This window comes from Tamandua tetradactyla, chromosome 2, assembly GCF_023851605.1.
Source record: "Tamandua tetradactyla isolate mTamTet1 chromosome 2, mTamTet1.pri, whole genome shotgun sequence".
Lineage (NCBI taxonomy): Eukaryota > Metazoa > Chordata > Mammalia > Pilosa > Myrmecophagidae > Tamandua > Tamandua tetradactyla.
Window position 1 is genome coordinate 209,748,175 of NC_135328.1, and position 27,480 is coordinate 209,775,654.

The 27,480-nt window shown below is 58.7% G+C and overlaps 1 protein-coding gene across 1 annotated transcript; it reads left to right on the forward strand.

Annotated features, from left to right (window-relative positions):
* Positions 1-27,257, forward strand: EPHA2 (EPH receptor A2). Its single transcript, XM_077151167.1, has 17 exons — positions 1-197; positions 4,727-4,794; positions 6,601-7,270; positions 15,274-15,429; positions 15,554-15,886; positions 16,438-16,553; positions 17,027-17,180; positions 17,745-17,844; positions 18,296-18,351; positions 18,583-18,708; positions 18,791-18,976; positions 19,601-19,662; positions 19,736-19,945; positions 20,134-20,283; positions 21,015-21,208; positions 21,814-21,969; positions 26,295-27,257. The coding sequence occupies exons 1-17, from the start codon at positions 113-115 to the stop codon at positions 26,398-26,400; spliced, it is 2,928 nt and encodes a 975-aa protein (XP_077007282.1). The 5' UTR covers positions 1-112; the 3' UTR covers positions 26,401-27,257.
* Positions 27,258-27,480: the final 223 nt, after the last annotated feature.

The window sequence follows — 27,480 nt, forward strand, 5'->3', positions numbered from 1 at the left end:
AGGAGGGGCACAAGTTGCGCGCGGGCTGGCGGGCGCGAGCCGGGCACTGAGGCCGGCGGCGGGCGTGCGGGAGCCAGGCGCGGAGGGTCAGGCGGAGAGCACGGAGGGCAGCATGGAGCGCCGCGCGCCCGGCGCCTGCCTGGCCCTGCTGTGGGGTTGCGCGCTGGCCGCGGCGGCGGCGGCGCAGGGCAAAGAAGGTGAGTGCGCGCGCGGCGGGGGGACCCCGGACTCCCGCGCCTCCCCGGAGCCCCGCGCGCCCAGACTCGCGCAACTTTGGAAACCGTCCTGGCGCCGCCACGTCCCGGCGTGCTCGGGTCGGGTGGGCGCGTAGACTGCGATCGGGACGAGGCTGGGACCCCCACCGGGACTGTAGAGACTGCGGGGACTCCCGGGCTTGGAGGTGCGCTGGGCATAGAGGCCGCGGGAAGACACGGCGCGGGCCATGAGGTTGCAGCCCCGGCGGCTGCTTTAGGAAGGCGCCCGGCGGAGGGCGGGGGGCGTGGGGGTTCCTTGGAGAAGGGGGTATCTCGTGGGAATACGAGTCTGGGGGACTTTCCGAGGGCTCTACTTCTTAGAGACCCGAAGTCACTACCCCACTTGCCCCCATCTTCCAGAGTAGGCATTTCTGTGGAGGCCCCTCATTTTGGGGAGAGGTCTCTTCGGCAGGCAAGGAGCCCCCTTCGGAAGTTACCGCTCCTTGAAACTTGCTCCGCACCCCTCTTCGTCTTCAGTCACTGGGGGAGAGCATGGGGGTTGGGGGTGTCTGCCAGCCTCTCCCCACCCATGCCCTTCGCTGCTTTCCAACCGCAGTCCCAAACTCGGGTGGGGAAGGTTCGCGGCCGCGAGTGCGGACAGGAAGTCCCAAAGCCAAGCGTTCTCTGAGAAAGGGGTGACTCAGAACAAGGAAATGCGGCAGGTGGGGGCGCGGCCTCTGGAGGTGTTGAGCCGGCATCCCAGGGCTGCCAAGGAGCCCGGGCATCGATCGGGGGCTGGGGTGCTGAATGTCCTACCCCTGCCCCAGTGCGGGGTGGGGGGGGGCCCAGACTTTGCCCTGGGCGGACCCGGAGTGTTTATGGGGGAGTTGTCCCTCAGTCGGGGTCGCGGAGAGGTTGGGAGCACCCGTACTTGGCGGGGGACCTTCCTGTCCACCCAGCCAGGCCGGCTTCAGTTTCCAGCAGTGAGAACCAGTTTTCCCTGCCTGCCTGGGCAGAGGGAGGCTTCCGCAGGCTGGCCGTGGGGAAAGTGCAGAGGAAACCCTGGGCGGTGAGAGATTTCCTTGAGCCTCAGCTCCTTTTTTCATCCCTCAGACTGGGCTTTGAGGTTTTGCTAGCCCAGGTTGGGAGGAAAAGAGGCCAGCGTTGGAGCCACTGTTGGGGGGAGTGGCTTTGGGGGGCTGGGGGGAGTGTTCTGTCCCAGTCCTGGGATCAGACGGGACCCTCCCTGCTTGCCAGAGGGTTGGGTGGCAGGGATTTCTGCCACCCAGCCCCCCTCCCCCCAACCCTCCCCCTTTCCCCGGTTCCCAGTCCTCCCCCTCTCTGGAGGACTGTGGTTGGAGAGAAGGGGAAAGACAGCTGGAATCACTACAGGCCTTTCTAGCAGGCTGCCCATGGGGGGTGGGGGGATTAAGCAGGACTGATTCGACTCAGTGGTTGCTTTGCTGCTTTGCTCCTGGCCTGGAACCCAGGAGCCTCCTTGTCCCATGCCCCTATGTCGCTTCCTCCCCCACCTACATGATTAGTCCAATTGCGGGCCTCTCCCGCCCCCCCCCCCCCCCATAGGATGGAGGAGGAAAGAGGATGAGGATTGCAGAGTACAGGAATGGGGGAGCAGTTTTGCTTAGGCTCCAAGAGGAGGTGCACCCATGGGGGGTGGGGGTGGAGAGCGATGGCCCAGCTGGCAGCTGCTGGTTGTTCTGTTCTTCGGGATTCAGGCTGGACTTGGCTGATCTGCCTGGGGGTGAATTGGGGGTGGGGGGAGTGCAGATAGAAGGACAGGCATGCACCCTCCACCCTTAACCCAGGCTTCTGAGATTTCTTTTCTCCTTTCTTGCCCGCCCCTCCCATGGGTAGAGGAGCCAGGTTGCGTTTGGAGATCCCAAACACAAAAGCCTGTTAAGTCCTCAGCAGTTACTGAATCTGCCCACCCTTGACAAATGAGGGAAAGTGAGGCAGGCCCATTTACTGCGGTGAGCTGATGGAGTGGCCTGAGCTCCTGCCAGCCAGGGCCCTCTGCCCAGAGAGGGTCAGATTCGAGCATCTGGCTTTTTGGGCTGCCAGAGCCAGGGGCCCCTTGCATTGTGGTTTCATGGTGGATTTTCCTGGGAAGCGAGAATAGCTGGGCAGGGGTCTGGGTGCCGTGGCGGGCCTCCTGATCTCAGGCTGTGGATGGGAAGAGGGCTGGAAAGTCCTTGGCTTCTTGAGGAACTCTGGAAGGCCAGTTTATCCTCTGCCCCCTTCCCATTTTTCTTCATTTTTTCCAGACTCCCCTGTCTCCCCCCTTTCCATAGGTATTAGCTAGTCTTAGTAAAGGGGAATAAGGGGAGTAGGGAAGTGATAATAGGTTAGTGGTGGTAGTACTGTATTTGGATAAAAGACTGTAAAGGCAATACAAACCCATAAGGATGATGTTAAAGAGTGGAACCTCAGGAGAGGAGGGATTTTGGGGGAGAGAGGGGTGGGGAAGGTAGGGAACCTTCACACCTGCTCACCCACAGCCACTCAGGAAAGCCTTCTGAGGCAGCTGAGGGGCTCCCAGTCCCCCTCCCTGTTTAGGGAAGCAGAGCCCAGGGAAAGAGCCACAGTCGTCAGGGTGGAGGGACCTGGGGCTGGTCGCCTCCTGTTCCTCGTGGTTGGTTCTAGGGAATTTCCCGGGGAGGGGGCTGGGGCTGGAAGCCCCTGGGGGTGGCGCCTTCCTGCGTGAAGGCTTCTTTTCTTCTCAGATTGAGCCCCGTGATACTCCTAGAGCCAGGTCTGGGGCTGGAAGGGAGGGGACTCCTGAGAGCAGTGGGGTGGTGGTGGGGCCCTCAGGACAGGTTAACCCTTCTGAGCTGGGGGTGATCAGCCCAGCAGACTATTGGCCTCCTACCCACCTGGGAGGGCCAGCGCACAGGACTTATAAGGAGTGCTCACCAGCCTCCTACCCACACAGCTGGAGCCAGGAGCCCCCAGATTCCTTCCTGTGCAGCCGGAACATTCCAGTTGCTAGTGGGGTTGGTGAATTTTCCAAGCCTGGGCCCTGGGCATGTCTGAACAAATCCCTGCCTCCTTGTCCCCCCCGAACCGCCCTCCTCTACCCCCGCAGCTCTCACCTTGGGGCTGGTGCCACATCGGATTTCCGCTTTCCAGTCTGGGCGGCCAGGCCCCTTCCTAGAGAGATTTGGCCCAGGTCAGCGGTCCAGGTGGCAGCACTTCACACCCAGACCTGGGGCCTTCTGCCCGAGAGAGGAGGGCAGGCTAGCGTTGGAAAAGATTTCTAAGACTTCTCGAGCACCTCGGGCCCCTCAACCCGCTCCCAGTCCCTCCAAATCGGGCCCATCTCTGCTTCCACCCTGCCCAGAGTGCCACCGTTAGACTCCAGGTCCGGGGCTCGAGGAATGCACAAGGCCGTACTCCTTGTGCTCCAGGATCCAAAGGGAGGGAGTGCTTGGCCTCCCCACACACCATAGTGCTTGAATCTGGGGCCTCACATAGGTTCCAGGCCTCAGTTTCCCCAATCTCCTTGCCATCCAAGGAGCATGTTGCTACCTAGACTTTACTTGGAGATGGAGGAGGGGCAGGGCACCAGGTCTTATAAGGGCGGGCCTTCGTGAGTTGCCCCAGGCAAGGCTGGGTCTGCGGATGGGCTTTCCCACCCAGTGCCCCCTTCCCAGGTTCCCAGTACCCCACTGAGGAAAGCATGGTCCTGGAGCCTGGAAAGTCTCCGACAAGGGTTTCCAGCCCTGGTCCCTTAGGCCTCCCTGGAAGGGCAGTGGCCAGGGTATGGGGGGCAGGCAGTGGGGGGGTGACTTCTGGATCTCGCCAGCTGTGTGTATCTTTGGGTCCCTCTCGGGCCCCCCTAGGTTCAGGACTCCATCCTGCCCACTCTGTGGCTTTTGCAGTGAGAGGGTCCGTTTCCAGATCGAACTTCCCACCCTCCCCCCTCTCAGCCAGAGCCAGAGATTTCCCGCCTGTTAATGGTTCTGTCTTGGAGGGCCTCAGACGTGCGTCCATGTGTATGTGTGTGCTGTGTGGCCTCGGCAGGGCGGAGATGTTTCATGCTGGGGTGGGGAGGACATGGCCAGAGCCCATATGGGTGTCTCTGACCGGGCAGTGTTGTTCAAGGAAGCAGACGCGGTGTCCGCAGTGTCACTTAATACCCCTGCACGCCCCAGCTCTCTGCCCAGCTGCTGTCCTCCCGCGGAGCAGCACTCCCCCCTCGCCCGTGCTGCTCTACCCAGCTGGGGGCCGACGGCAGGACGGCCCAACTCGAGCCTGCCTGGGAGACCCCAGGCCTCGTCCCTGTTCAAATCTGCTGCTGCCTGGCTTCCACCAGCTCCCAGCCCTTCCTGGGCCTCCTTTCTCCATTTGTCAAGGGGCAGATTTCTTGGCTGTGGTGACCCCGTGGTGTCAGGTCTCTTCGAGGCCCGACAGGCTGTCAGGACCTCTTGGGGTTCTTGTCTCTTTTGCTCTGGTCTGAACCCTGAAGATACCCCTAAGCTCATGCAGCCCCCTCTCCCATCTCTCTTCAGTTGTGCTGCTGGACTTTGCTGCAGCTAAAGGCGAACTCGGCTGGCTCACACACCCGTATGGCAGAGGGGTAAGCCTTCAGGGTGGGGTGGAGGCGTGGGAATGGGGCTTCTGGTTCCCTGTGTAGATGGGGAAACTGAGACCCAGGGAGAGGGTGGGGCCTGGCTTAGATTAAACAGCTCGACCAAGGTTCAAAGTCAGGGTCTTGCTTCTTACACCTGGCTGAGAGTCAGCCGCCCCAGGCCAGGAATGGTGGTGGGGGGGGCGGGTAGGGGCGATGGGGGTGGAGTTGGAAGGTAGGGAAGCTGCAGAGAGGCAGGAGCTGGTGAGACAGCTGAAAGCCCCAGCTAAGCAGTGACCCTGGTGTACCCCAGCAGGGCCAATGGCTGAAAGGACACTTCTGGCTCTTTCTATCCACCTCTTGGGAGAGAAGGTGTTAAAGGCTCCCTCTGCCTTTGAGGTCCCAGCCCAGGAGGTGAGGGGTGAAGGAAAGACAGCTCCCAGCTCCCCACAACCCCTGGAAAAACAGATCAAGTTCCTACCTGCTGGGCTTCTTTCTTTACCCCCCAGCTGTTGCTTCCCTTTCCTGCATGGGGCTGAGTTTGTTTTGCCTCATTCCCACAAACAGTCTGAGGCCAGGACTGGCAGACAAGAGGCCAGGGTTCTTTTCCCAGCTTTGTGTAGGACTGCTGTGTGATCTTGGGGAAGATACTGCTGCTCTCTGGGCCTCAGTTGTCCCATCTGTACAATGGGCTCTTGCTGACTTTGTCTTGGGGTTGGGGTCCTGAACCAGGGAATGGGGTATCTCCAGGAGGCTATTTGAAACAGTTTCCAGTTCTGACCAGATCTGTGAGCATCAGCTGCCTATCTCTGGTCACCCGACTTCTGAACAGGCCTGGGGAATAGCTCAGAGCAGAGTACCCGGAACCTGGAATGTCCAGCTGGGAGGGAATGCAGATCATCTAATCCAACCCCATCATTATGCAGAGTGGGAAACTGAGGCCCAAGGGCATAGTGGAGTCTGGGCCCATCTGCCTTTCCTTAACCTCTCTGCTTTCATTCAACTATTTGTTGAATGAATATCTACTCTGCCAGGTAGGCCTTGGGGGTACGACAACGAATTATAAATTGTTTTTGCCCTCAGGAGCTCAGAGTCTAGTGTGGGAGCCAGATTAGGTGACATGGGACATGTTCCCCAGAGGGGACATGGAGACTGGGAGCCAGAGGGGCATGCTTGGCAGAACCTAGGAAGGCTCCCTGGAAGAAGCTGAGCTGTGATCTGAGAGGGTAGAACACGTGTTGGCCTGTTCTAAAGCCAGAGCCTAGATAGTGGCGGACCATCCATTGTTTTTTTCTTAATCCCTGTCGCTGCTATACACACCTATCTGCACACGCAGTAAATAATAATAATATTAATAATTATAGCAGCTGCCTTGCATGACCGTTACTCTGTGCTAGGCACTGCGCTCAGTGTTTTGTAGGCATTATGTCATTTATCTTCATAGCAATTCTTGAAGTAGTGAATCTTGACCCCATTGTATAGATGGGGACAGCAAGGCTCAGAATGCTTAAGTGACTTGCTTAAGGTCACACAGGGGCTCCGAGACTTCCTTCCAGCTTCAGTGTCCAGAGAATCGGGTCAGAAAGGCCAGGGGTCAGCTCCCGCCTTGGTCAATCCTGGTTGGGTAGGGGTGATTTGAGGTACCTTTCCAGGCCTCAGTTTCCTTCCCTGTAAAATAGGGAGAGCAAGAACTGTGAAGCACGTTCCCAGAGCCCAGCTTGGCCACCTGGGCCATGCCTCTGGGCCTCAGCCCCCGCCCCCCTCCCCCGGGCACCTGCCCGCACCAACGTCTCGCCCCCTCCCCGCACTGCGTAGTGGGACCTGATGCAGAACATCATGGACGACTTGCCCATCTACATGTACTCTGTGTGCAACGTGGTGGCGGGTGACCAGGACAACTGGCTCCGCACCAACTGGGTGTACCGCGGCGAGGCCGAGCGCATCTTCATCGAGCTCAAGTTCACCGTCCGTGACTGCAACAGCTTCCCGGGGGGTGCCAGCTCCTGCAAGGAGACCTTCAACCTCTACTATGCTGAGTCCGACGTGGACTACGGCACCAACTTCCAGAAGCGCCAGTTCACCAAGATCGACACCATCGCGCCCGACGAGATCACCGTCAGCAGCGACTTTGAGGCGCGCCACGTGAAGCTGAACGTGGAGGAGCGCTCGGTGGGGCCGCTTAGTCGCAAAGGCTTCTACCTGGCTTTCCAGGACATTGGTGCCTGCGTGGCGCTGCTCTCCGTCCGTGTCTACTACAAGAAGTGCCCCGAGCTGCTGCAGGGCCTGGCTCGCTTTCCGGAGACCATCGCCGGCTCCCAGGCACCCTCCCTGGCCACTGTGGCTGGCACCTGCGTGGACCACGCCGTGGTGCCGCCTGGGGGCGAGGAGCCCCGCATGCACTGCGCCGTAGATGGCGAGTGGCTGGTGCCCATCGGGCAGTGCCTGTGCCAGGCCGGCTATGAGAAGGTGGAGGACGCATGCCAGGGTGAGTGGTGGGGCTGGGCTGGCAGGGGAGGGGGTGCTGGCGTGGGAGGTTGCTTTCCTGGGTTCTAGTTCCAGCTCTGCTGGGGGATCTTAGTAAATTCATCCCAGCACTGGCATGCAGTGGTTCTGTTCGTGGAAGTCATGGGTCCTTCCTGGGTGTTGGTTTCCTTATTTATAACGGGATTTACTTATTCATTGGGAATGAATGAATTGAGAAGCAGTATGGTATGGAGCGCAGGCTCCAGGATGAGTGTCCCTGGATTCAGATCTCAGGTCCCTATTTAGCCGTGTGGCTTTATGCAGTCCCTTAACCTCTCTGTGCTTGTGTTTCCTCCTCTGTAAAATGGAGGCGGTCACAGCGCCCACCTCATAGGGGTGTTATGATAATCATATGACTAAATGCTTGTAAAGACCTTAGGTCAGTGCCTGACACAAAAGCGCTTTATAAATGCGGCTATTTATGATTCATCCCACAAATAGCTCTTGAGTACCCACTACATGCCAGAACTGTGGACACATAGTGTACTCCCAGGAACTAGTTCCACCTCTCTTGTTAACTCGCTGTATAACCTTAGGCAAGTCACTGAACCTCTCTGAACCTCAGGCTCCCCTTCTGTCATGCAAGTTTTTAATTTAGCCTGGGATCTGCATCCACTGGCTGCATATTGTGAAAAATGCTTATGACCAGGTCACTTAAACCAGACCCTGGGCATGGGACTTGGGCATTTGTAAGCTCACATGATAGGTCCTCAGAGATGTCAAGAACACAGCTTGGCATGGCTAGGGCCAGCGATGGTGGAAATCCTGACAACAATGTGGAATTTTCAATGGGTGACCTTTTCTGGGAATGGCTATGGGGCAGGGCAGGTGTGGAATATGTGCCCACCTTTGGAAGGCCAGTCTGTCCCCTCTCTCTGGGAGCGTCTCTACTTAGATAAGCAGGGATGTTGAGAAATTGGGCTTTAGTTCCTACAGTTGCACATACCTACAGGGTGACTGGGCAAATTTCTCATCTCTGGCACCAGGTTTCCTGTCCATAAAATGAGCAAGTTCAACTATAACAGTAGACTTTATACTTGGCTTTAGCCATGGATTCTTCAACCCACGAAGGGGCTGAAGTGCTGGAGGAGCCTCAAATTCCTTCTGGTAGGATGCACTTGCTGCGTGTAGCAAATCCTCAGAATCTTGCTTAACACAGTCTATAACCCCCTGGATGAGAAGTCTCCTAAGAGCCTTGCTGACCATAATCCTAGAGTGTAGTCTTTGCTCCAGCCCTTTCTTCCATGCCCTTGTCCTCCCAGCTCCCTTCCACTGAGTGAGCCCCCTTCCTTCCCCAGGCGGCCCCTGCCTTGGGTGACCTCAGAGGCACACTCCCGGCCTCAGACAATAACTGTAGGGGGGGGGGGGCACGAGGCAGCCCAATAGAGTGAGCAGGCCCCTCCCACATGACATCCTTGCAAAAGAATGCGGGGGTGGGGGTGAGGGGTAGCTGAAAACTTTCCACAGGCTGGTGATTCAGGCCTGCCCTGATAAGTGGATGGTTGGGGTTGGGGAGTGGTGGTGGGGGTGTCTCTTTAGGAAGGGGGCAGCCTTCCCTCCTCTGGAAGTAGGGGTCAGGGATCTGGCCAGCTTTGTTTGTGAAGAGCTGAGCAGCCCGGGATGTAGGAGGATTCAGCCCAGCAGGAAGACTGTTTACAAGATTAAAATCTACGAATTAGCTAGTGGGACCCTCTCCACTGCCAACCACCTGTCACCTGGTTATTCCTCCCGGGACCTGCGTCACAGCAAAATTCCCTTCAGTGTGGTTTGGAAGTCCAAGTGGGTGAGATGCCAGGAGCCCCTAGGCTGGCTGCTCTCAGGTCCTCAGACCCTTGCCATGGCAGCCCCTGACCATGATGTTGATGAAAAAAGTCACAACTGCCGTGGGTCAAGTGCTTTCCCAGTGGTAGGCACATCCTCACCTGGAGGCTTTTGCTGAGTCCTCCCCACCTTTCATTCAGCCAGGCAGGGCTGTCATTAAACCCATTTAACAGACCAGGAAACTGAGGCTCAGAGAGGTAAAGGGACCTGTTTGGAGGCACATGGCTAAAATGTGGCTGTATCAGGATTTGAATCCAGGGATACAGTGGTGCCTGGCCTGGAGGATGGGGCAGGAAATGGGGCGGGAAATGACCAGTTCCTTCGGAATCCCTGACTCAGCTCCTGGCCCTGGGACGGGCTCTCTGGGCAGCCCCGGGATGGCGGGCCCTGGCGGAGGGGGCTGGGGGCACAGTCCAAGGCTGAGTGGTTGGGAGGCCATTGTGTGTCCGTTGAAGGAAAGCTGGAGAGGGGCACAGGGTCTGCCCTCCCTGGGACTGTAGACTCAGTCCTCCCAGCATCTTCTTCTCATGATGGAACCGAGCCCAGTAAGGCAGTGTGGGCATCTCAGCATCACCCAGCATCTTGTCCTGGTTGTTCTCTGAGTCCATCATTTCTCCTCAGGGTTCTTTTCCTGGGAAGCCCAGAGCCCAGGAAAGAGTTAAGTGGGCGGCGGAAGGGAGACACCCTCCCAGGTGCGGTGTGCGGACAGGTGGGCACGCTGCCTGGGAGAGCTCCCTGAGCTATGTCAGGAATGAGCCAGCTCCTCTCCAGCTTCCCCTGCCCACCCCCCGGCCCTGCCTGGGGGACAGTGGAGTCACTCAGACTGACCGTCTCCCCCGGGGTGGCTTTGTCTCATTGTCTGTCTCTGCTTCCTGTGCTGGCATCGGCAGCTGAGCTGGCGGGCCCTGGCTGGCGCCTTGGCCCACAGGGACCGCCGGCCAGGTGAGCAGGTGGTCAGCGGTCTTGGCCAGGGGCACATCCCAGCAGCTGGGAGGCCAGAGCTGGGGGTGGGGACTGCAGGATCGGTAATTACTTCCTTGGAGGCTTTTGCTCCCCACTCTAGTTTTGCTGTCCCCCCAATTCACAGGGGCACCCTATTCCAGGCACCCTGTTAAGCATTTCACAAGCTAATTTTCTCAGTCTTCGCAAACAACCCAGAGAGGCTGAGGGCTTTATTCGCATTTTATAGAAGGGGAAACTGAGGCTCAGAAAGGAAACAGTGACCAAAAGAGCTGGAACCTGTCACGAAGAAGACAATCCACTGCCCCCACTTGTCCCTGGTGCATGTCCTTCTGCCCACAAGCTGGATGACCTTGTGGGACCCTCTGGGCCTCACTTTCCCCACCTGTAAAATGGATGGGTTGGACCAGAGGTTCCTCAGGACCCTCACTGCCCCAGTGGTCGGGTCTAACTGCATGACTTTCTCATGTGGCTCTGAAACCTGGGGTGCGCTGGCCAGCTGTCACCCATGACCTCACCATGTGTGGCAAGAAGGGGACACCTAGTGCTAGTGTCCCAAGTGACCCAGGCCTAGCCCAGAGTCCCTGGCTGAAGGGGAGGCTTCCGCTGGGCAGGGCCCAGCTCTGGTTTGGGGGGCGGTCCCTGGGCGAGGTGGCCTTTGGCTGTGGCAGGTGCTGTTGCTGGAACGCTGCTTTATCAGGACATGCTGATTCCCAGGCTGGAGCTCTGGCAGGCTGTTGACCGCGATCCTCACTCTCACCGCCCTCCTGGGAGTGCCACGGGGCATTATTTCTGTGGGGTTTCTTCTGGCCTGGCAGAATGGGGCGAGGGTAGCAGAGCCCTGGGCGTGGCCCTGACCTTGTGTCCTGCCCTGGTGGCACTGTGGAGGGGGGGGCCGGAGGGGGGAGCACCGGCCCCCGCCCCTCGCCAGAGGTGAGTGGGTCCCCAGAACGGAAGGAAGGAGGCAAGGGAAAGCAAACAGAAGATAAAAGGCCAGTGGTAGGGAGAGAGCAGGAGGCCGGGGGCTGGGCCGGGGTGGGGCGGGGCGGGAGCAGTGCTTATCGCAGCCTGGTGGAGGAATGTGCCTGCGGGCGTTTCCCCCCCCCCGCGCTGTGCGGGGCAGGGCAGCCGCCAGCCCCAGACACGGGGCCCCTGCTTCTGCGGGGGCGACAGGGCCTGCTCGGCAGCCAGCAGCCACCGAAGCCTGAAGTTATCAGTCCCCTTCGTTTGTTGGGTCAATAAGGTACAGGTCGCCACTGGCGGCCTGTCAGGGTGCGGAGACAAAGTCCAGGCCCCATGTCCTGGGCCTGAGGTGGTGCCCTGCGGTCACCAGCTGGGCCTGGCTCCAAGAGGTGACCAGCCCCGTGTGGATTGCTACTATGACCTTTTGACCCCATGACCTCACCACCCCTGGCCTGGGAGGTGGCTGGGCCTCAAGGGGAGGGGCTCTGTTGGGGGCTGGACTCGAGTCACACCAAAGGGCATCTGTCCCTGAGTGACCCCACGCTGCTACCTTAGGGATGGGCATTGGGAACTGGAAAAACCAGGGTGCAGCCCAGGGTGCAGCCACCGTGCCCCAGTTCCCCTGTTTGGAATGGTCCGGGCCTGCTAGGCAGCTGGGTCTGGGAAGCTCTCCATGGGTGTGCCAAGGCCAGGCAGGTGGGGGTGCTGGTGCACCTACCCCATTGGGCCTCGCTGGGCGCTGGAACCTTGCTCACTCCTGTGTTCCTATAGCGTGTGTTTAATGTGTGGTAGATTTGCCATCTATGTATGCATGCATTCATCCATCCATCCATCCATCCATCCATCCAACATTAGCTGGCACCTACTGTGTGCCAGACCCTGTCCTGGGCCACAAGACTCAGGTGAATCAGACTCTGTTCCTGCTCCCCAGGAGCTGCCAGTCTTATAGAGCCTGATATGGGTGGATATTAATTCAAGTGGAGCGTGAAAGCCAGGCTGTGAACTCCCCTGGAGCAGAAACAGCCTTTATTCCCTCATATCCCCAGCCCCCAGCATGATCCTAGGCACGTAGAAAGTGCTCAGTTCTGATGGATAAATAGAAGATTGAATGATAGATGCTCTAATGGGGTAGTCTGAGATGACTGTATAAAGGAGCTTAAACTGGGTATTGAAGGATGTATAGGAGTTTGCTGGCAGGCTAAAGGGGCAGTGGATATGTGGTGTATGCATGTGTGTGACCCCCTCCCACTTGCCTGATCAGAATGCCAGGAGATCTAACTGGGCAAACTCAAGAAGAAGCAGAGCCTTGCTGGTGTACTACACTTTAACTCTGGGCCCCTGAGCCCTGGTGAACTCTGGCGGGGCCCAGGACCAACCCCTTGCAGCCTTGTGTTTGGAGGAGGGGGTGGCACATTCTCATCAGGCAAGCACATGCCCTGTTGACGCGGCCTCTCCACTGTATTATCTGGCACATCCGCAGCGGAAATCTCTCCAAATTCCCTCTTTCCTGCCGGCAGCAGGCGGGCCACCCCCGGGCTCTGGGGCCAAAGAATGGAACCTGTCTCTTCCTCCACTTCCTCCTTTTGGCACAAGGGTGTGTGTGGGGGTGGGGGGAGTTGAGAGCTGCAACACAGTGGGGGAGTGGGGGGCATGTTGGGGGTTTACAGGTGGCTGAAGCTTTCCATGGAACCAAATTGAGTGGTGGGGCGTTGTGCCCCCCTTGCCAGCCTGGGAGCCTGGCTGGGCTGGGAAGGTATGGCTGGTTCTGGGGGCTGGAACCTGCCTCCTCGGAGCACCCCAGCTGCCCTGGGCCTGGACCACCAGGATGACAGCCCCTTGACAGACAAGTTAGGGCCTTGGGGGAATTGAAATCCCAGGATAAACATGGCCCGGCTTTCTGGAATCTCATTTTTACTTTACTTGAAGATTTGGGGGGAGGAGAGAGCTATTTTTGTATTGTAACAGATATGTTATAGTGAGGAATGCAAAATACACATGGATTTCTTGATACAATAGGAGATTTCAAAGACATTTGAGGCTTGAGGGAGATGGCTTTGACTGTCCCAGCCCTCTGGGTTTGTCTCTACTCTTTTCTTCTCATAGGACACACATTTTCAAACCATTTGAGAAAGCCTGTATTGGGGGTGCAGGGCATGCCACACATAAGGACATGCCCACATGTCCTGAGATTCGATTTGGGATTTTCTGGCCCTTGAAGGGGGTTGGGACTTACCTCTCCTCCCTTCAGGCTTGTTTCAGAACGTTGATTTCTCTTTGCTCCAAGAGGAGGTGTTCCTGGGGACAGAAGTGGCCCAAGGAAAGAGGCTCAAACTTGGGCATCCTGAAAACCTGGGTTTAAGGTTTGGTTTCAGGTCTTAGCAGCGTAGAGACCTTGGAAAAGTCATTCTTCCTCTCTCAGTGTCAGTTTCTTCCTCCTCCAAAATGAGATTCATGACACCAGTGTCATGTGTCACAGGTTTCTTGTAAGGACTAAAGGAAGATGAAGTGCTTGGCCCAGGAACTGCACACAGTAGGGCTTAGTCAGTGGTCACAGTTTGCAGTTCAGGCTCCAGGCTTTGCAGCAGGCAGGAATCAGGGCCGGGACGACCTCCGTCCTGCTGTGTGGTCCTGGACAAGCCCTCTTCCCTGTGGGGTGTGCAGGAGCTCTTTTGGAGTAGTGCTGATGTTTTGGCATTACAGGATGGAGGAAGGGGTAAAAAAGACAACTTGTGTGGCTCCTGGGCCAGGTTGGGGAGGGGCCTGGGCTGCCTTGAAGGGAGGGCCAGGCTGACCCCTGGCTATTCCAGGCAGCCTTTGGCCAAGAACTTTTCTTGACAGTGCAGATATGACTGTGCCATTATTTCTAGGTTCATGCTTTCACTGGCTCTCTTTTGTGCCTAGGAGAAAGTCCTGGTTCCTCTGCCTGGCATTCAGGGTCATTCTTGACCTGGCCCCTGGAGACTGCTGAGCCTCGTTGCCAGCTGCCCATTCCCCGCCACTAACTTTTGGCCACAAAGCCACTCAGTTTCTTTATTAGCTGTGCTCTTTCTTATCCCCAACTCTCTCCCAGTATCTCTGTCCTGCTGAACTCCTACTTTGCCTTCAAGTCCCAGCTGAAATATCCCCTCTGCATCTCCTCAGACCCCTGGCCAAGGCAGTCTCCCTGCTGCACCTCCTTAGCCCTTTGCCCACCCCTTTGTTGTACACATTGCCACATGCCTCTTAGCTTCCTGCTTCCCAAGTCCAAGGCTTTGTGTGGCTTGTCTCAGAGCTTTGCCCAACAGTCCATGAGATGAGGTCGGAGGTGTCCCAGGACTCTCTCCACAGGATAAACTAAAGGGAGTCACTGTAGGGTGGTCAGGGAGTGGGACCTCTTGGGTGACTCCACCTGAGCCTGGGCCACCTCAGCAGCTGCCAATGCCCTGGACGGCTCTGCACAGTGGGTCCCTGTCTGGGCAGCTTCCTGCCTGTGGGGCCAGGAAGGGGCTTGGGCAGGGGCAGGATGGGGTGGTGGAGGAAGAAACCCCCGGAGTCAGGTGCCTGAGCCCAGCCGGCCAGGACCTGCCACCGGGGGAGGAAGAGCCGCTTCCTGGAGCGGAAATGACTCTGTCCCTGGAAACAGATCCAGAGAAATGCTGGGGGTCTGGCTTTTCCTGCCTCCCATTCGGCAGGTCCCGGAACAGGAAGGTCGGGTCCTGGGGGGACGGGGAGGCAGCGAGGACGAGAGACAAGAGAAGGGCTCCTCGACGGGTGGAGACCTGAGCTGGCGCAGCTGGCTGATCAGCCAAGGTGGTGGTGGTGGTCAGTCGACAAACACAAACAGGGAAGCAGCCGCTGTCACTGCCCCGGGCAGCTCACAGCCCCATGAGCCGCTGATGACAGGAGATAAGGCAGGAGACAGGCAGCTGACCCGGCAGGATTCTTAGGAGGCAGGTTGGATTCTTAGGGGAAATGTGGGCCTTGAATGCCAGGCCCAGGGGCATTGCACATCTTTCGAGAACCAGTAGGGGGTGCAAAGATTCAGAGCACCCAGGCGAGGCAGTCCTGGGTGCCTGACACAGGCTGGGTGCCTGCTGTGCGTTTTCTCATCACTCCAGAGATAAAAGAGGCCCAGAGAGGTTTAGTGACTTGCCTGGGGATGGTCCCTTGGCGCATGAGTGGGGATGTCACTTGGGGTGGTTGCTGCTGGAGCTAATGCCCCTGTGCTTCTGTGCCCGCCAGCCTGTTCGCCTGGATTCTTCAAGCCCGAGGCGTCCGAGAGCTCCTGCTTGGGGTGCCCTGCGCACACGCTGCCCTCCCCCGAAGGCGCCACCTCCTGCGAGTGCGAGGACGGCTACTTCCGGGCCCCCCAGGACCCGCTGTCCATGCCATGCACACGTGAGTCCTGGGCCAGCGAGGGGTGCCTAAGGCCCCCTGGTGTCGCGGCTGCCTCGCCCGGGGCCTCCTGTGTCCGGTGTGCCTGGCCGGGCGTGACCCGCTCTGCCCTGTGCCCTCTGTGCAGGCCCACCCTCTGCCCCTCATTACCTCACGGCCGTGGGCATGGGCGCCAAAGTGGAGCTGCGCTGGACGCCCCCGCAGGACAGCGGGGGCCGCGAGGACATTGTCTACAGTGTCACCTGCGAGCAGTGCTGGCCCGAGTCCGGGGAGTGCGGGCCCTGCGAGGCCAGCGTGCGCTACTCGGAGCCTCCGCACAGCCTTGCGCGCACCAGCCTGACCGTCAGCGAGCTGGAGCCACACATGAACTACACCTTCGCCGTGGAGGCCCGCAATGGCGTCTCGGGCCTTGTGGCCAGCCGCAGCTTCCGCACCGCCAGCGTCAGCATCAACCAGACAGGTAAGGCCGTGGGGGCTGTGGCTGTGCCCCGGGGTGAGGGTGGGGGGTCCACCCCGGAGGAAGAGGGGACTTAAAGAAGGTGGACACCCAGGGCCACAGTCCAGCTGGGTTCAGAGAGAGGCAGAGAGCCATGGTTGAAAACACAGACTCAGGAGCTGTATCCGAGCTGTGTGACCATGAGGAGGTTACTCAACATCTCTGGACCGTTGTGTCTTTGCCTATAACACGGGGGTGATAAAAGCATTGTTGAGAGGATTTAATCAGTTATTCTATGTAAGGCTCTTAGTGCCTGCCATGTGGAAAGGATTCAGCAAGTGTCGGCTGTTATTTTTATTTGTGCGTTTAGTCATCAGTACTCAACAGGCACCTCGGATGGGCCAGGTGCTGTGGTGGGCTGGGGCGGGGGGGCCTGGAGCTCTGGGCCCTACAGCTGGAAGTTGAGGATCCCTGATGGGATCTAAAGAGCCTGGGCTGTGGGTGGGACTGGGTCTGGGTCCCCCAGCACCCTAGATGGCTCCTCACGCCCCTCCCGCACCTGCTGTCCTACCCAGAGCCTCCGAAGGTGACGCTGGAGGCCCGCGGCACCACCTCGCTGAGCGTGTCCTGGAGTATCCCCCTGCGGCAGCAGAGCCGCGTGTGGAAATATGAGGTCACCTACCGCAAGAAGGTAACCCACAAAGGGTGGGGACTGGAAGCAGGGGACAGCTGTGTGTCCCTAAAGTGGGCCTTGGGTACAGAAGACAGTGTTGCCCTGATTTGTGATGCTCGCTGCACCCGGCAGCTGGGGGTGGGGAGCTCCATTCTGCAGTTGTGGAAACTGAGGTCTGGGGTCACCCAGAGAGTCGCCTCCCAGGCCAGAGATTTGCAGGAGAGGACGCAGTGTCCTGGAATTGCAGGACGAGGCAGTCGGGGCTGGGGAAAGAGCAAGATCTTTGGAATAAGACGGCCTGGGTTGGAGCCCTGGGTCATGCATTTGCTGGCTGTGACCTTGAGCAAGCCACTTTGCTTCTCTGGGCCTCAGTTTCACTCCATGACACAAGTGGACCACCTGGCCCTGCTGCGGGGGGTGCCTCTGGGGGCCTGAGTGAAACCCCTGCCCTGCTGTGTTTGCCTGACTCTCTGCCCACTGGCAACCCACAGGGTGACTCCAACAGCTACAACGTGCGCCGCACTGAGGGCTTCTCTGTGACGCTGGACGACCTGGCCCCCGACACCATCTACCTGGTCCAGGTGCAGGCGCTGACACAGGAGGGTCAGGGTGCTGGCAGCAAGGTGCACGAGTTCCAGACGCTGTGTGAGTCAGGGCTCGGGTGTGGGCCGGGCCGGGGCCTTGCAGAGAAGCTGCTGAAAAGTTCTGGGAGAAGGGTGTGGATTGAAGTGCTTAGAGATGCCCCCTTGGTCAGCCAGAGGCCAGGCCAGCCCTGGGAGAGCCAGCACCAAGTCTGGGCAGGGAGTGGAATTGGGGGTTCAGGGGTGGGGTGGGCCAAGGACCAGGACCAGGGATGTGGGATGTGGGTTCAAGGCAGTATGGTGAGAAGGAGGCACCTGGGCTCTGGCATTGGCAGGCCCAAGTTCAAAATCCCAGCATCCTGGCAAGAGCCAGAGCTTAGCGTCAGACAACACCTACTGTGAGACCTTAGGGAAGCCACTTCCTTGAACCTCTCATTTGCTCATCTGCGAAATGGGAACAATTATCCTCAGATTCATGAGCCGCCACAAGCAAAAGCACCCAGCACATAGCAGATGCTCAGGGGTCTTGGATCCCGAAGGTGGGCCTTGGGTGCAATGGGCGGAGTGGCCATGATTTGGGCTTTGGGCTGGGAGAGGGTCCCTTGTCAACAGCCGTCTCTCCCGACAGCCACGGAAGGGTCTGGCAACATGGCGGTGATTGGTGGCGTGGCCGTCGGCCTGGTCTTGCTTCTGGTACTGGCGGGAATCGGCATCTTTATCCACCGCAGGTTCGTAAGAGCCCACACCCAGGCTCCCCAAGGGGCGAGGTGAGACCCAGAGGGCAGGAGCCTCAGTTTCCTCGTCTAAAAGATGGGGATGATGGCATTCGACTCCCAGCCTCCTGGGCGGCCTACGGGTGCGATGAGCTGGAAGGCGGGGCCCGGGGCGCAGGGCCCACTGGCGGTGTGTCTGCACACCCTGGAAACGCAGGCGGGAAGCACCGGCAGCACCCAGGAGGAAAGCTTCCCTCTCGGCTCTTACAGGGGCCATTATGAGATGTCGGATCCCAAGGTGTGAGCCTCAGGCTGGCTTTCTCTTGCCCTTCTCCTGCCTTCCCCGCGCTCTACCCAGTAGTGGGGATGGGGCTGCAGGAGGGGCCTGGGGAGGGGCACGGGGGCAGTCCGGGTAGAGCGGGCTTCCCTGGCCTCCCTGCCTGACCATCCACTGGGGTTCTGGCAGGAGGAAGAGCCTACGAGCCCGCCAGTCCCCTGAGGATGTTTACTTCTCCAAATCAGGTGAGTTGCAACCCCCACCTGTCCCCTTTGACTCCATGAGCCACCCAGGACATTTCCAGGGTGCTCGGGGTGGAGCCCAGCAGCTCCCCTTGACAGCTGCGAGGGGCTGAGCCAGAGGTCCTTGCCCCATGGCCTGGTCCCTGTCTCCTAGGGCTCCTGGTGATGCCTCCTCCTCCTTCACTCGGGCACCCCTCACAGGGACCCCTCCCCAACCTGCCTTCCCCCTTCCAGAACAACTGAAGCCCCTGAAGACATACGTGGACCCCCACACCTACGAGGACCCCAACCAGGCTGTGCTCAAGTTCACCACCGAAATCCACCCGTCGTGCGTCACGCGGCAGAAGGTCATCGGAGCAGGTGAGGTTGGCGCCGTCGGCCCAGGGGACAGGGAGGGAGCCCCCGACATCCGGGCTGACTCCCCTGCCGCGCCTGCCTACAGGAGAGTTTGGGGAAGTGTACCGGGGAACACTGAAGGCCTCGGGGAAGAAGGAGGTGCCCGTGGCCATCAAGACGCTGAAAGCTGGCTACACCGAGAAGCAGCGGGTGGACTTCCTCAGTGAGGCCAGCATCATGGGCCAGTTCAGCCACCACAACATCATCCGCCTGGAGGGCGTCGTCTCCAAATGTGAGGCTCGGCGCCCCGCGGGGCTGGGTCCTCAAGGGACCTTGACTCATGGTGGGCAGAGAGGGGGCTCTGTTCACTAGGGCCACTGGGGGAGTGTGGGGGGGGTACCTGGCCACAACTGCACCCACCTCTCCCACACCTGTTCTTATCCCTCCACACCTACACCTGTGCCCACCTCCTGTAGCCACACCCGTGCCCACCTCCTCCTCACACCTGAGCCTACTTCCTTGAACACCTGTGCTGACCTCCCCCACACCTGTGCCCACCTCCCCCAACACCTGTACCAACTTCCTCTAAAACCTGTGCTCACCTATACCCATACCTGTACCCCCATCTCCTCCACACCCCTGAGCCTACCTCCCTAAACACCTATGCCGACCTCCCCCACACCTGTGCTCACCTCCTATACCTGCACCTGTGCCCACCTCCTCCCAACACCTGTACCAACTTCCTCTAAAACCTGTGCCCACCTATACCCACACCTGTACCCTCCCACCTGTGCCACCTCCTTTCCACACCTGTGTCCAGCTCCCCCAACACCTGTGTCCACCTCCCCACTCACACCTGTCCTACCCCCTCTACAACTCTGGCCACCCCCTTACACCTGTGCCCACTGCCCTACAGACAAGCCCATGATGATCATCACTGAATACATGGAGAATGGGGCCCTGGACAAGTTCCTGCGGGTAAGGATGTGGGCTGAGGCGGGTAGGTGGCTCAGGGGTGCCTGGCTGGCGGCTGAGGGCCTGTGCTCTGCAGGAGAAGGACGGCGAGTTCAAGGTGCTGCAGCTGGTGGGCATGCTGCGGGGCATCGCGGCCGGCATGAAGTACCTGGCCAACATGAACTACGTGCACCGTGACCTGGCCGCCCGCAACATCCTCGTGAACAGCAACCTGGTCTGCAAGGTGTCCGACTTCGGGCTGTCTCGCGTGCTGGAGGATGACCCCGAGGCCACCTACACCACCAGTGTGAGTCGGGGCGGGGGGCATATGTCACCTCCTGGGGACAGGGGACAGGAGGGGGCCGAGGCTCCAGGGTCTTCCTGCCTGCATACCTGGGGCCTGGACCTCCGGAGGCCAGAGCCTCCTTGGGGAGCATGGTGGAGGGGGCCTTGAGTCCTCTGGGGCAGTGGTGACCGGGCCTGGGTCCCCTACAGGGTGGCAAGATCCCCATCCGCTGGACAGCCCCAGAGGCCATCTCCTACCGCAAGTTCACCTCGGCCAGCGATGTGTGGAGCTTTGGCATTGTCATGTGGGAAGTGATGACCTACGGGGAGCGGCCCTACTGGGAGCTGTCAAACCATGAGGTAGGACCCCCTTGCCCTGCCCAGCCCTGCCTGGGCCTGAACTGATGCCCTTTACCATCCCCAAGCCCCAGAAGCTGGGCCAGAGTGGCCTGGGGCTCCTTCGTCTGGTACAGATCATTCATTCGCTCATCCAGGAAATGTTTATTGAGGACCTACTGTGTGCCAGGCCTTGGGCTGTGTTCCAGGGAGACAATCCCTACCTATAGTCCAGAGAGTGAGAAGTGTGTGGGTGCATGTACGAGTGTGTTGTGTGAGTGTGCATGTGAGCTACATGGTGTGTGTGCATTGTGGGCACACACAAATGTGAGTGCGTGTGCATGTGTGTGTGCATGCCTGGTGCCTTGCCCAGCCTGGAGGCCTAGGAGGCTTCCCAGAGGAGCTCACGCCTCTGCTGAGATACAGGCAGAGTAAGGGAGCCAGGGGAAGAGATGGGAAAGAGTGCCCTCACCGAAGAGAAGTCTAGAGGCTGCAGAGAGGCTGGGCTGCGGGGCACACAGTGTGGCCACTGCCTGGGGTGTCCTGGACAGAAGCAGGGTCAGGAGTCCCTTCCCTTAGCACTTGCCCTTTGTGCAGCTCTGAAAGTTGGGAGTCGGCCTCAAGAAAGGAGGTCCCATTCCGTCTGATTCTGGGGCTCCCCTTCCCTTTCTCTGCCCACCTCTATGCTCTGGGGTTCCCTCGCCGGCTCTCCGTGGCTGCCTGCGGGAGCCTCCCTGACCATCCCGCCCTGCCAGGTGATGAAAGCCATCAACGAAGGCTTCCGGCTCCCCACACCCATGGACTGCCCGTCCGCCATCTACCAGCTCATGATGCAGTGCTGGCAGCAGGAGCGCGCCCGCCGCCCCAAGTTCACCGACATCGTCAGCATCCTCGACAAGCTCATCCGGGCTCCCGACTCCCTCAAGACCCTGGCTGACTTTGATCCACGGTGAGTTCTGGGGCCTCTGTCTGGGGCCACCCCCAGCCTCACTCCTGCCGGCCTCTGGGCCTCTTAGGGATAGTGGCCAGCCAGGGGGAGACTCAGACGTCAGGCTCTAGCTTTGCTGCTCTGGGGCAGGGGTTGCTAACGTGACACTAATAGAAGCCAGGCGTCACACCCAGCATTAACATGTTTAACCCATTTAAACAACCTCTGAGTTGGGTCCCGCTATTATCCCCATTTGGTAGATGCAAAAACTGAGATGCAGGTCGATTAAGTATTTTATGCAGCTGACAACTGGCCAGGCCGGGATTGTGAATCTAAGAACCCAAACCTCTGCTCTTGATGTTTTGTTATTTTGTGGTTATTGGCAGCGGACCAATAGCAGGCACCAGGGTGGCAGCTGTAGTCATAAAGATTAATTAAGCACTCCTGCTGTGCCAGGCTGGCTCACTGAATCCTTCCTTAATTGGCCTCCTTGTTGCCCAGATGGGGAAACTGAGGCAGGAGGCAGCTGGATGTATTGCCCAGGTCAGGGAACAGCAGGCTCAGGGCCCAGGGTGGGCTGGGTGCCGCAGCCCCTCACCCGCGGGTGTGGGGGCTTCCTCTTGCAGGGTGTCCATCCGGCTACCCAGCACCAGTGGCTCGGAAGGGGTGCCCTTCCGAACTGTGTCCGAGTGGCTCGAGTCCATCAAGATGCAGCAGTACACGGATCACTTTGTGACGGCCGGCTACACTGCCATCGAGAAGGTGGTGCAGATGACCAACGAGTGAGTCGGTCCCCCTCCCAGGTCCTGACCCCACACACCTCCCACCTCCGAGGCTGCTTCCAGCCTGCCACCCCAGCTCTTCTCTCTACCCTCCCGACACTCAGCTCTTTTCTTTCTCCTTCTCTTTTCTTTCTCCTTCTCTTTTGGGGAGAGCGACTCTAGGGGAAGGGAGGCACCAGGTCAGAAGGCAGCAGTTCTGGGTACCCGCTCTCGGCTCCCTCCCCTTTCTGCATTTGTAAGGATAACAGTGGTGACCACTTATCAAGGGCTGACACGGGCCTCCTCTGTTATGAGAATGCAGACCAGTCCTCGGGATAGCTCATCCTATTAATGTCCCTTGGATCGGTAAGAAATGGACACAGAGTGGTGCAGTGACTTGCCCAGGGCACAGTGAGCTTCCAGCCCTGGTCAGTTGGTCTCCAAGCTCTGGAATTTAAGAGAGGTTGTTACTGGTGAAACTGAGGCTCAGAGAGGTTAAATGGCCTTCCCCTCAGACATTACCTGATTGAGTCTCCTAGTGGCCTTGTGAATAGGTGCATTTAATAGATGGGGAAACTGAGACTGAGTTAGCTTACATAGCTTGCCTGAGGTCACACAACCAGTTAGGGGCAGGTTCCTCTCCAGCATGCCCAGGAGAGATGAGCAGAGCCCCAGGACCTCCTGGCTGAGGCCCAGGAGAGAGCCCAGGGTCATCCCTTCCCGGCACCTCTCTCCACGTGGCCAACTCTCAGCCTGGCCAGCAGTGCTGCTTACGCCCTGCTGGCCCTGGGTTTGGTCCTTTGTCAAGCTGTCCCATGGGAGCTCTTCTCTCCTCCCCAGCTCCAGAATCAGGGACCTTTCCCGGCACGGCCTTGGCACGGACACCTCCTCCCGTCCCAGGAGGGAGAAGGCATTATCCTTTTAGCCTTTTGTGCCTCTGAAAATAGCAGTGGATCCCAACAGCCCAGCTGGTGCAGGGCCCAAGGTCGTGGCGGGAACGAGTCCTGGAGCCGGGAGGTTTTGGGAACTGCCTGGAGGGGGTCTTCCGGCCTGCCATGGTTGTGGGTCACAGGAGTTCTGGGATTTGGGCCGGTGCATGAACATTTTCCAGGGCCTCTGGAAACCTTTGCTCAGCTGGGCTTCTGACCTATGGGCCAAGCCCTCTCGAACCAGGCCATGGCCTGCCCCAGGGGATAACGGGGGGTGGGAATCAGGCAGGGGACAGAGCCGACCAGAGGGAGGTGTGGGGGCTCAAAGCAGGGTGTGCTCTGGGTAGGGGAGATGGGACCCAGGTTATCTCTCGTTCTCAGCCATCTGCAAGTTCACAAGCTTGGGCTCTGTGGTCACCCTGGGTTCAGGTTCCACGTTTGCCACCCACTAGTAGGTGACCTTGATAAATTAGGCTCCATCTCTGAAGCTTGGTTTCCCCATTGTGGGGATTACATGGGTGCGATTCAGATGCCACGCCTGGTACACAGTACAGGCATGATCCGCGTTTCTTTTTCTTCTGCTCCCGTGCTTTTCACCCCCTCCTTTTCCCTGGGAACCTGGAACAGCCCCCCTTGACCCTTCTGGGGGCTCCCACCAAGGACAACAGTTTCTCTTCTGGGTGACAGAGCTCAGGGTAAGAAGTGCTTACAGGAAACACATGTTCTAGAAGCTTCCCAAAATAGCCCGGGGTGCTCCTCGGCCAATTCCTTTCCCACGAGCAGGGACAGGGCTATCTTGGATTGATGGAGGCTGAGTGTGTGTGTGTTTTGTTGTGAAAGGGCCTGGATAAATGCAGGAAGTCACCCAGTCCTCCCTCCTCCTCTCTCTGGCCCTGTGGTGCTCGGAGCGGGTGCCTGCGTGACTCATGCCACCACGACCTCCCCCTTCACCCCACCTTGTCAAATAACTGGGGGTCCGCAAGCACTTTTGCAACCTGAGGGCTGTGTCAACACCTGCCTTGCACCCCAGTGGAAGCCTTCAAGCTGGTCTCAGGATAATCCAGCCTCTGTCCCAAAGGGGTCATCATTAAGCAGTTAATTTAGTTATTTGAATTTCCCACCCCAGCTTGGCACCATGCTTCCTTGACCCCTCCCCAAGAGGCTGACCACTTGCTCCTCTGTGATCCCACAGCCCCCTTCTCTATTGTTTTGGGAGTCAAATGGGTTTCCAGTTAGATTGGTGGTGCCAGTCCTTTCTGAGTGGCACCCCAACAATGCCCAGCTGAGCAAAAGGTCCTGCACACTATCCAGGGCTACCGGGTACAGTGTCCTGGGAGGGTAACGAGGGACAGGCTGATGGGCCCCTCGGCACAGGCTCAGTGCTGAAGAGGTTTGCTGGGTGAATGTATGAGCAGAGCCATGGAGCTCCAGAGCCATTTCTCGCCCCCTCTTCTTCACCCACAGTCAGCCCACAGCAGGGGCTCGGAGGATTAAATGGCCTGAAGTTTCCCAGGGCCAGAGCTGGGTCTCCTGCTCTGAGGAAAGTCAATGAAGGTGTCGGACCTAGATTCCTGAGCGGTAAACTGAGGCCGGGGCAGGCTCCAGCTTGGGATGGTCTGTACTAGGCCCCAGGCGTTCAGCCTCTCTGCGACCCCCCACTGTCTGTCACGCTGTTTGGGGTTAGGAAATGCAGCAGGGAAAGAAGGGAAGTTTTGAGGACTTTGTGTTGAGCGGGCCAGGGGCTGGGGCTGGCTGTTCTGGAGCCTCTAATCAAGGTCTCCCATTTTACATATAAAGAAACTGAGGCCCATAGTGGGGACTGGACCTGCCCACGGCCTTCACCTGAGTCCAGAGCATGGCTGGGACTAGAATTTGGCTCCCTGCCTTCCAGCCTAGGACTCTGAGCCTGGGAAGTGATCTTAGCTCCCTCCACGTCAGACTAATCACACACTGGGCGCAGGGCAGCTCATTCCCAGCCAACAATTCATTCATTCATTCAGCAGCTACTCCCTGGGGATCTACTGTGTACTAGGCCTAGCATGGGCTCCATGGAGAGGGCCCCAAGGGGACGAGTGGCAGTCCTTGAGCTAAGGAGCCCCCAGTTCTAAACCGTACGGCAGGATCTTCTAGGCCTAATGAAAATGCAGGTTCACTCGCCTTCAGCTGCCACTTGAACCCGCCTTTTCAGCAAGGCCCCCTCTCCTAGTGGCCTTAATGGTGTGGTCTGGGGACCCCCCACTTTGAGACCTACAGGTGTGAGGGGGGTGCCTCTTCTTTTTCAGCACCCCCAACATCATTGCAAGTGGAGGTTAGGAAATCCCCCAAGAGCCCCACTTCCAGCCCCTTCCTGGAGCCCCCTGTCCCTGACCTCCCTGGGCACCTGGTGGGCCCTACCCTGCTCAGCACTTCTCCCAGAACTCCCAGAGTCTGTGGGAAAATCACGTCTACAGAATTGCAAATAGGAGCTTACACCATATAATTAGCTCCATTTACAGCCAAGAGAAGGCCCGTAAAAACCTGGGTGTTTTCATGGGTTGGGGCTGGTGGGTGAGGATGTGGAGGAGAAAATTCCCAAAGTGAGCAACAAACTTCTCGCTGGCAGCTCCCGGGTGGAGAAGCGGTTTTACGAGGGGTTGGGGGGGCCTAGGAAGGGCGAGCCCAGAGGTGCCTGTACCTCGGGGGAGGGGGAGGGGGAGGGCCGTGGGTACATGTCTCTGTTGGCCACTGATGCTGCCTCCCCCTCTACCACCAGCTTCTGGGGTCTCCCGCCCTCTTGTTGGGCGGTATTGTCCCCATTTACAGGTGAGAAAACTGAGGCTAGGCAAGGGAGGGCACCTGCTTCAGGCTGCTTAGTCATTGGCAGCCCCTCCCTTTAGAGACTAGCTGAGCTTTAACCCTTGTCCTTCCTCAGTTACCTGCAGTGGAAACGTGGAAGGGGTGAAGGTGAAATAAGGCGACAGCCAGGAGAGACCTTGGGCAGAGGGGCCTTGAGCAGCAGCTCCTCCTGAGGAGGAGGCCTCAGCTGGGGGCATTAGGGAGGCACATTCACAGTGGGTTGGATTCCCAGCTCTGCCCCCTCCTGGCTGAGCGTCCTTGGGCAAGTCACTTCACCCCTCTGAGTCTCAAATTCCTAATCTGCAAAATGGGGGTGAAAACAGCACCTACCTCCAGAGAATCGTGTTCGTGTGACAAAAGCATCTCACTGTGTTGGCGTTTCTATCGTTTTCCTGTCAGCCCCGGGGCAGGCCTCTTCTCGGGTCTCCTTCCAACTGGGCCTCTGTCACCCCACAGGTCCCCCCTCTCTGCCCTCTCTCCACCCCACCTCCGCCTCCCTCCCGCAGCTGCCCTCTGCACCAGCTCGGGCCAGGCTCAACCCCACACTGGCCCCTAACTGCCCTGCTCCCCCCGGCTCCGCAGGGACATCAAGAAGATTGGGGTGCGGCTGCCCGGCCACCAGAAGCGCATTGCCTACAGCCTGCTGGGGCTCAAGGACCAGGTGAACATGGTGGGGGTCCCCATCTGAGCCCCGAGGGCCTCGCGCCCCACCTTGGCCAACAATACTTGAAGAGACAGAGCGACCGCCTCACAGGCTCCGTGCTGGGCCGGCAGGAACCTTGTTTATTTCCAGTAGTTCCTTCTCGACGCCATCCTGAGGTCTTTGCCTGGGGCAGGGGTGCACTCGGGTACCCCTCCTGGGCTGGGGACCCTTCCCCTCAGAAGGACAGCCAAGCACTTAGCAGGCACTGCCGCGGTCCCAGCATTCCCTGGGAGAGGAGGCCGCCAAGGCCTTTGGACATACACGTGGGACATTTCCAAACTGACCAGCCCTTCACCGCCTCCCACAAGGAACATTTTGGGAGTCGGGGGAGGGGGGTGTCAGTCCTCGGCCATGTGAACAGTGTACCTCACGCCCCATTCACTCTTTGTAAGAGGATGGGCAGTGAACTCGGCCTGACCAGGAGAGCCCCAGATGGCTTCTTTGCCCTCCCCCCCCCACAGTGCCTTTCTTAGACTCCCAGGCCTTGTCCTCCGCCACTGCTTCGCCGGGACCCTTGCAGGACGCTTGGTTGTGTTGAGGTTTTTTAAATATATATTTTGTACTTTGTGGAGAGAATGTGTGTGTGGCAGGGGGCCCTGCGTGGGCCGGGGACAGGGGGACGGCCTGCATGGAACATTCCCAGGGCTGGGGGTCCGGTGCTGGCAGGATTTTCCTGCCCATTCCCCAGTTTCTCCAGCCTCTTACCCCTCTGTCAGTGTTAATGCTTTTGTCCTGTTGGGTTATTTTTTTTTCCGAACCTTAATTTATTATTATTTTTTTTTATATTTATTGTTAGAAAATGACTTATTTCTGCTCTGGAATAAAGTTGCAAATGATTCAAACCGTTCTTGGCTGTGGTCTTTGGAGCCGTGGTGGGGTCTGAGGAGCTTCTTTGGTGGTGAAAGATACCTGGTGTTTTAACAGCTTCTTGCACAAAGCAGCCATGCCCTGGAACCCTGAGGGCAGGGGTAAGGGGTGGACAGGGGCCCAGGGGTGCAGGCCCTGCTGAGCCCGGCCTCTGTGCCAGCAGGCCCCCGTCACCTTTCATCTCGAAGCTTCTCGAGA

What these genes read in the sequence shown, in the direction of transcription:
- EPHA2 (XM_077151167.1), top strand. Translation starts at nt 113, where the DNA reads ATGGAGCGCCGCGCGCCCGGCGCCTGCCTGGCCCTGCTGTGGGGTTGC. An exon ending in GCTGTCCATGCCATGCACAC is followed by an intron (nt 15,430 to 15,553) that starts GTGAGTCCTGGG and finishes CCCTCTGTGCAG; the next exon opens with GCCCACCCTCTGCCCCTCAT. An exon ending in GCAGAAGGTCATCGGAGCAG is followed by an intron (nt 18,709 to 18,790) that starts GTGAGGTTGGCG and finishes GCCTGCCTACAG; the next exon opens with GAGAGTTTGGGGAAGTGTAC.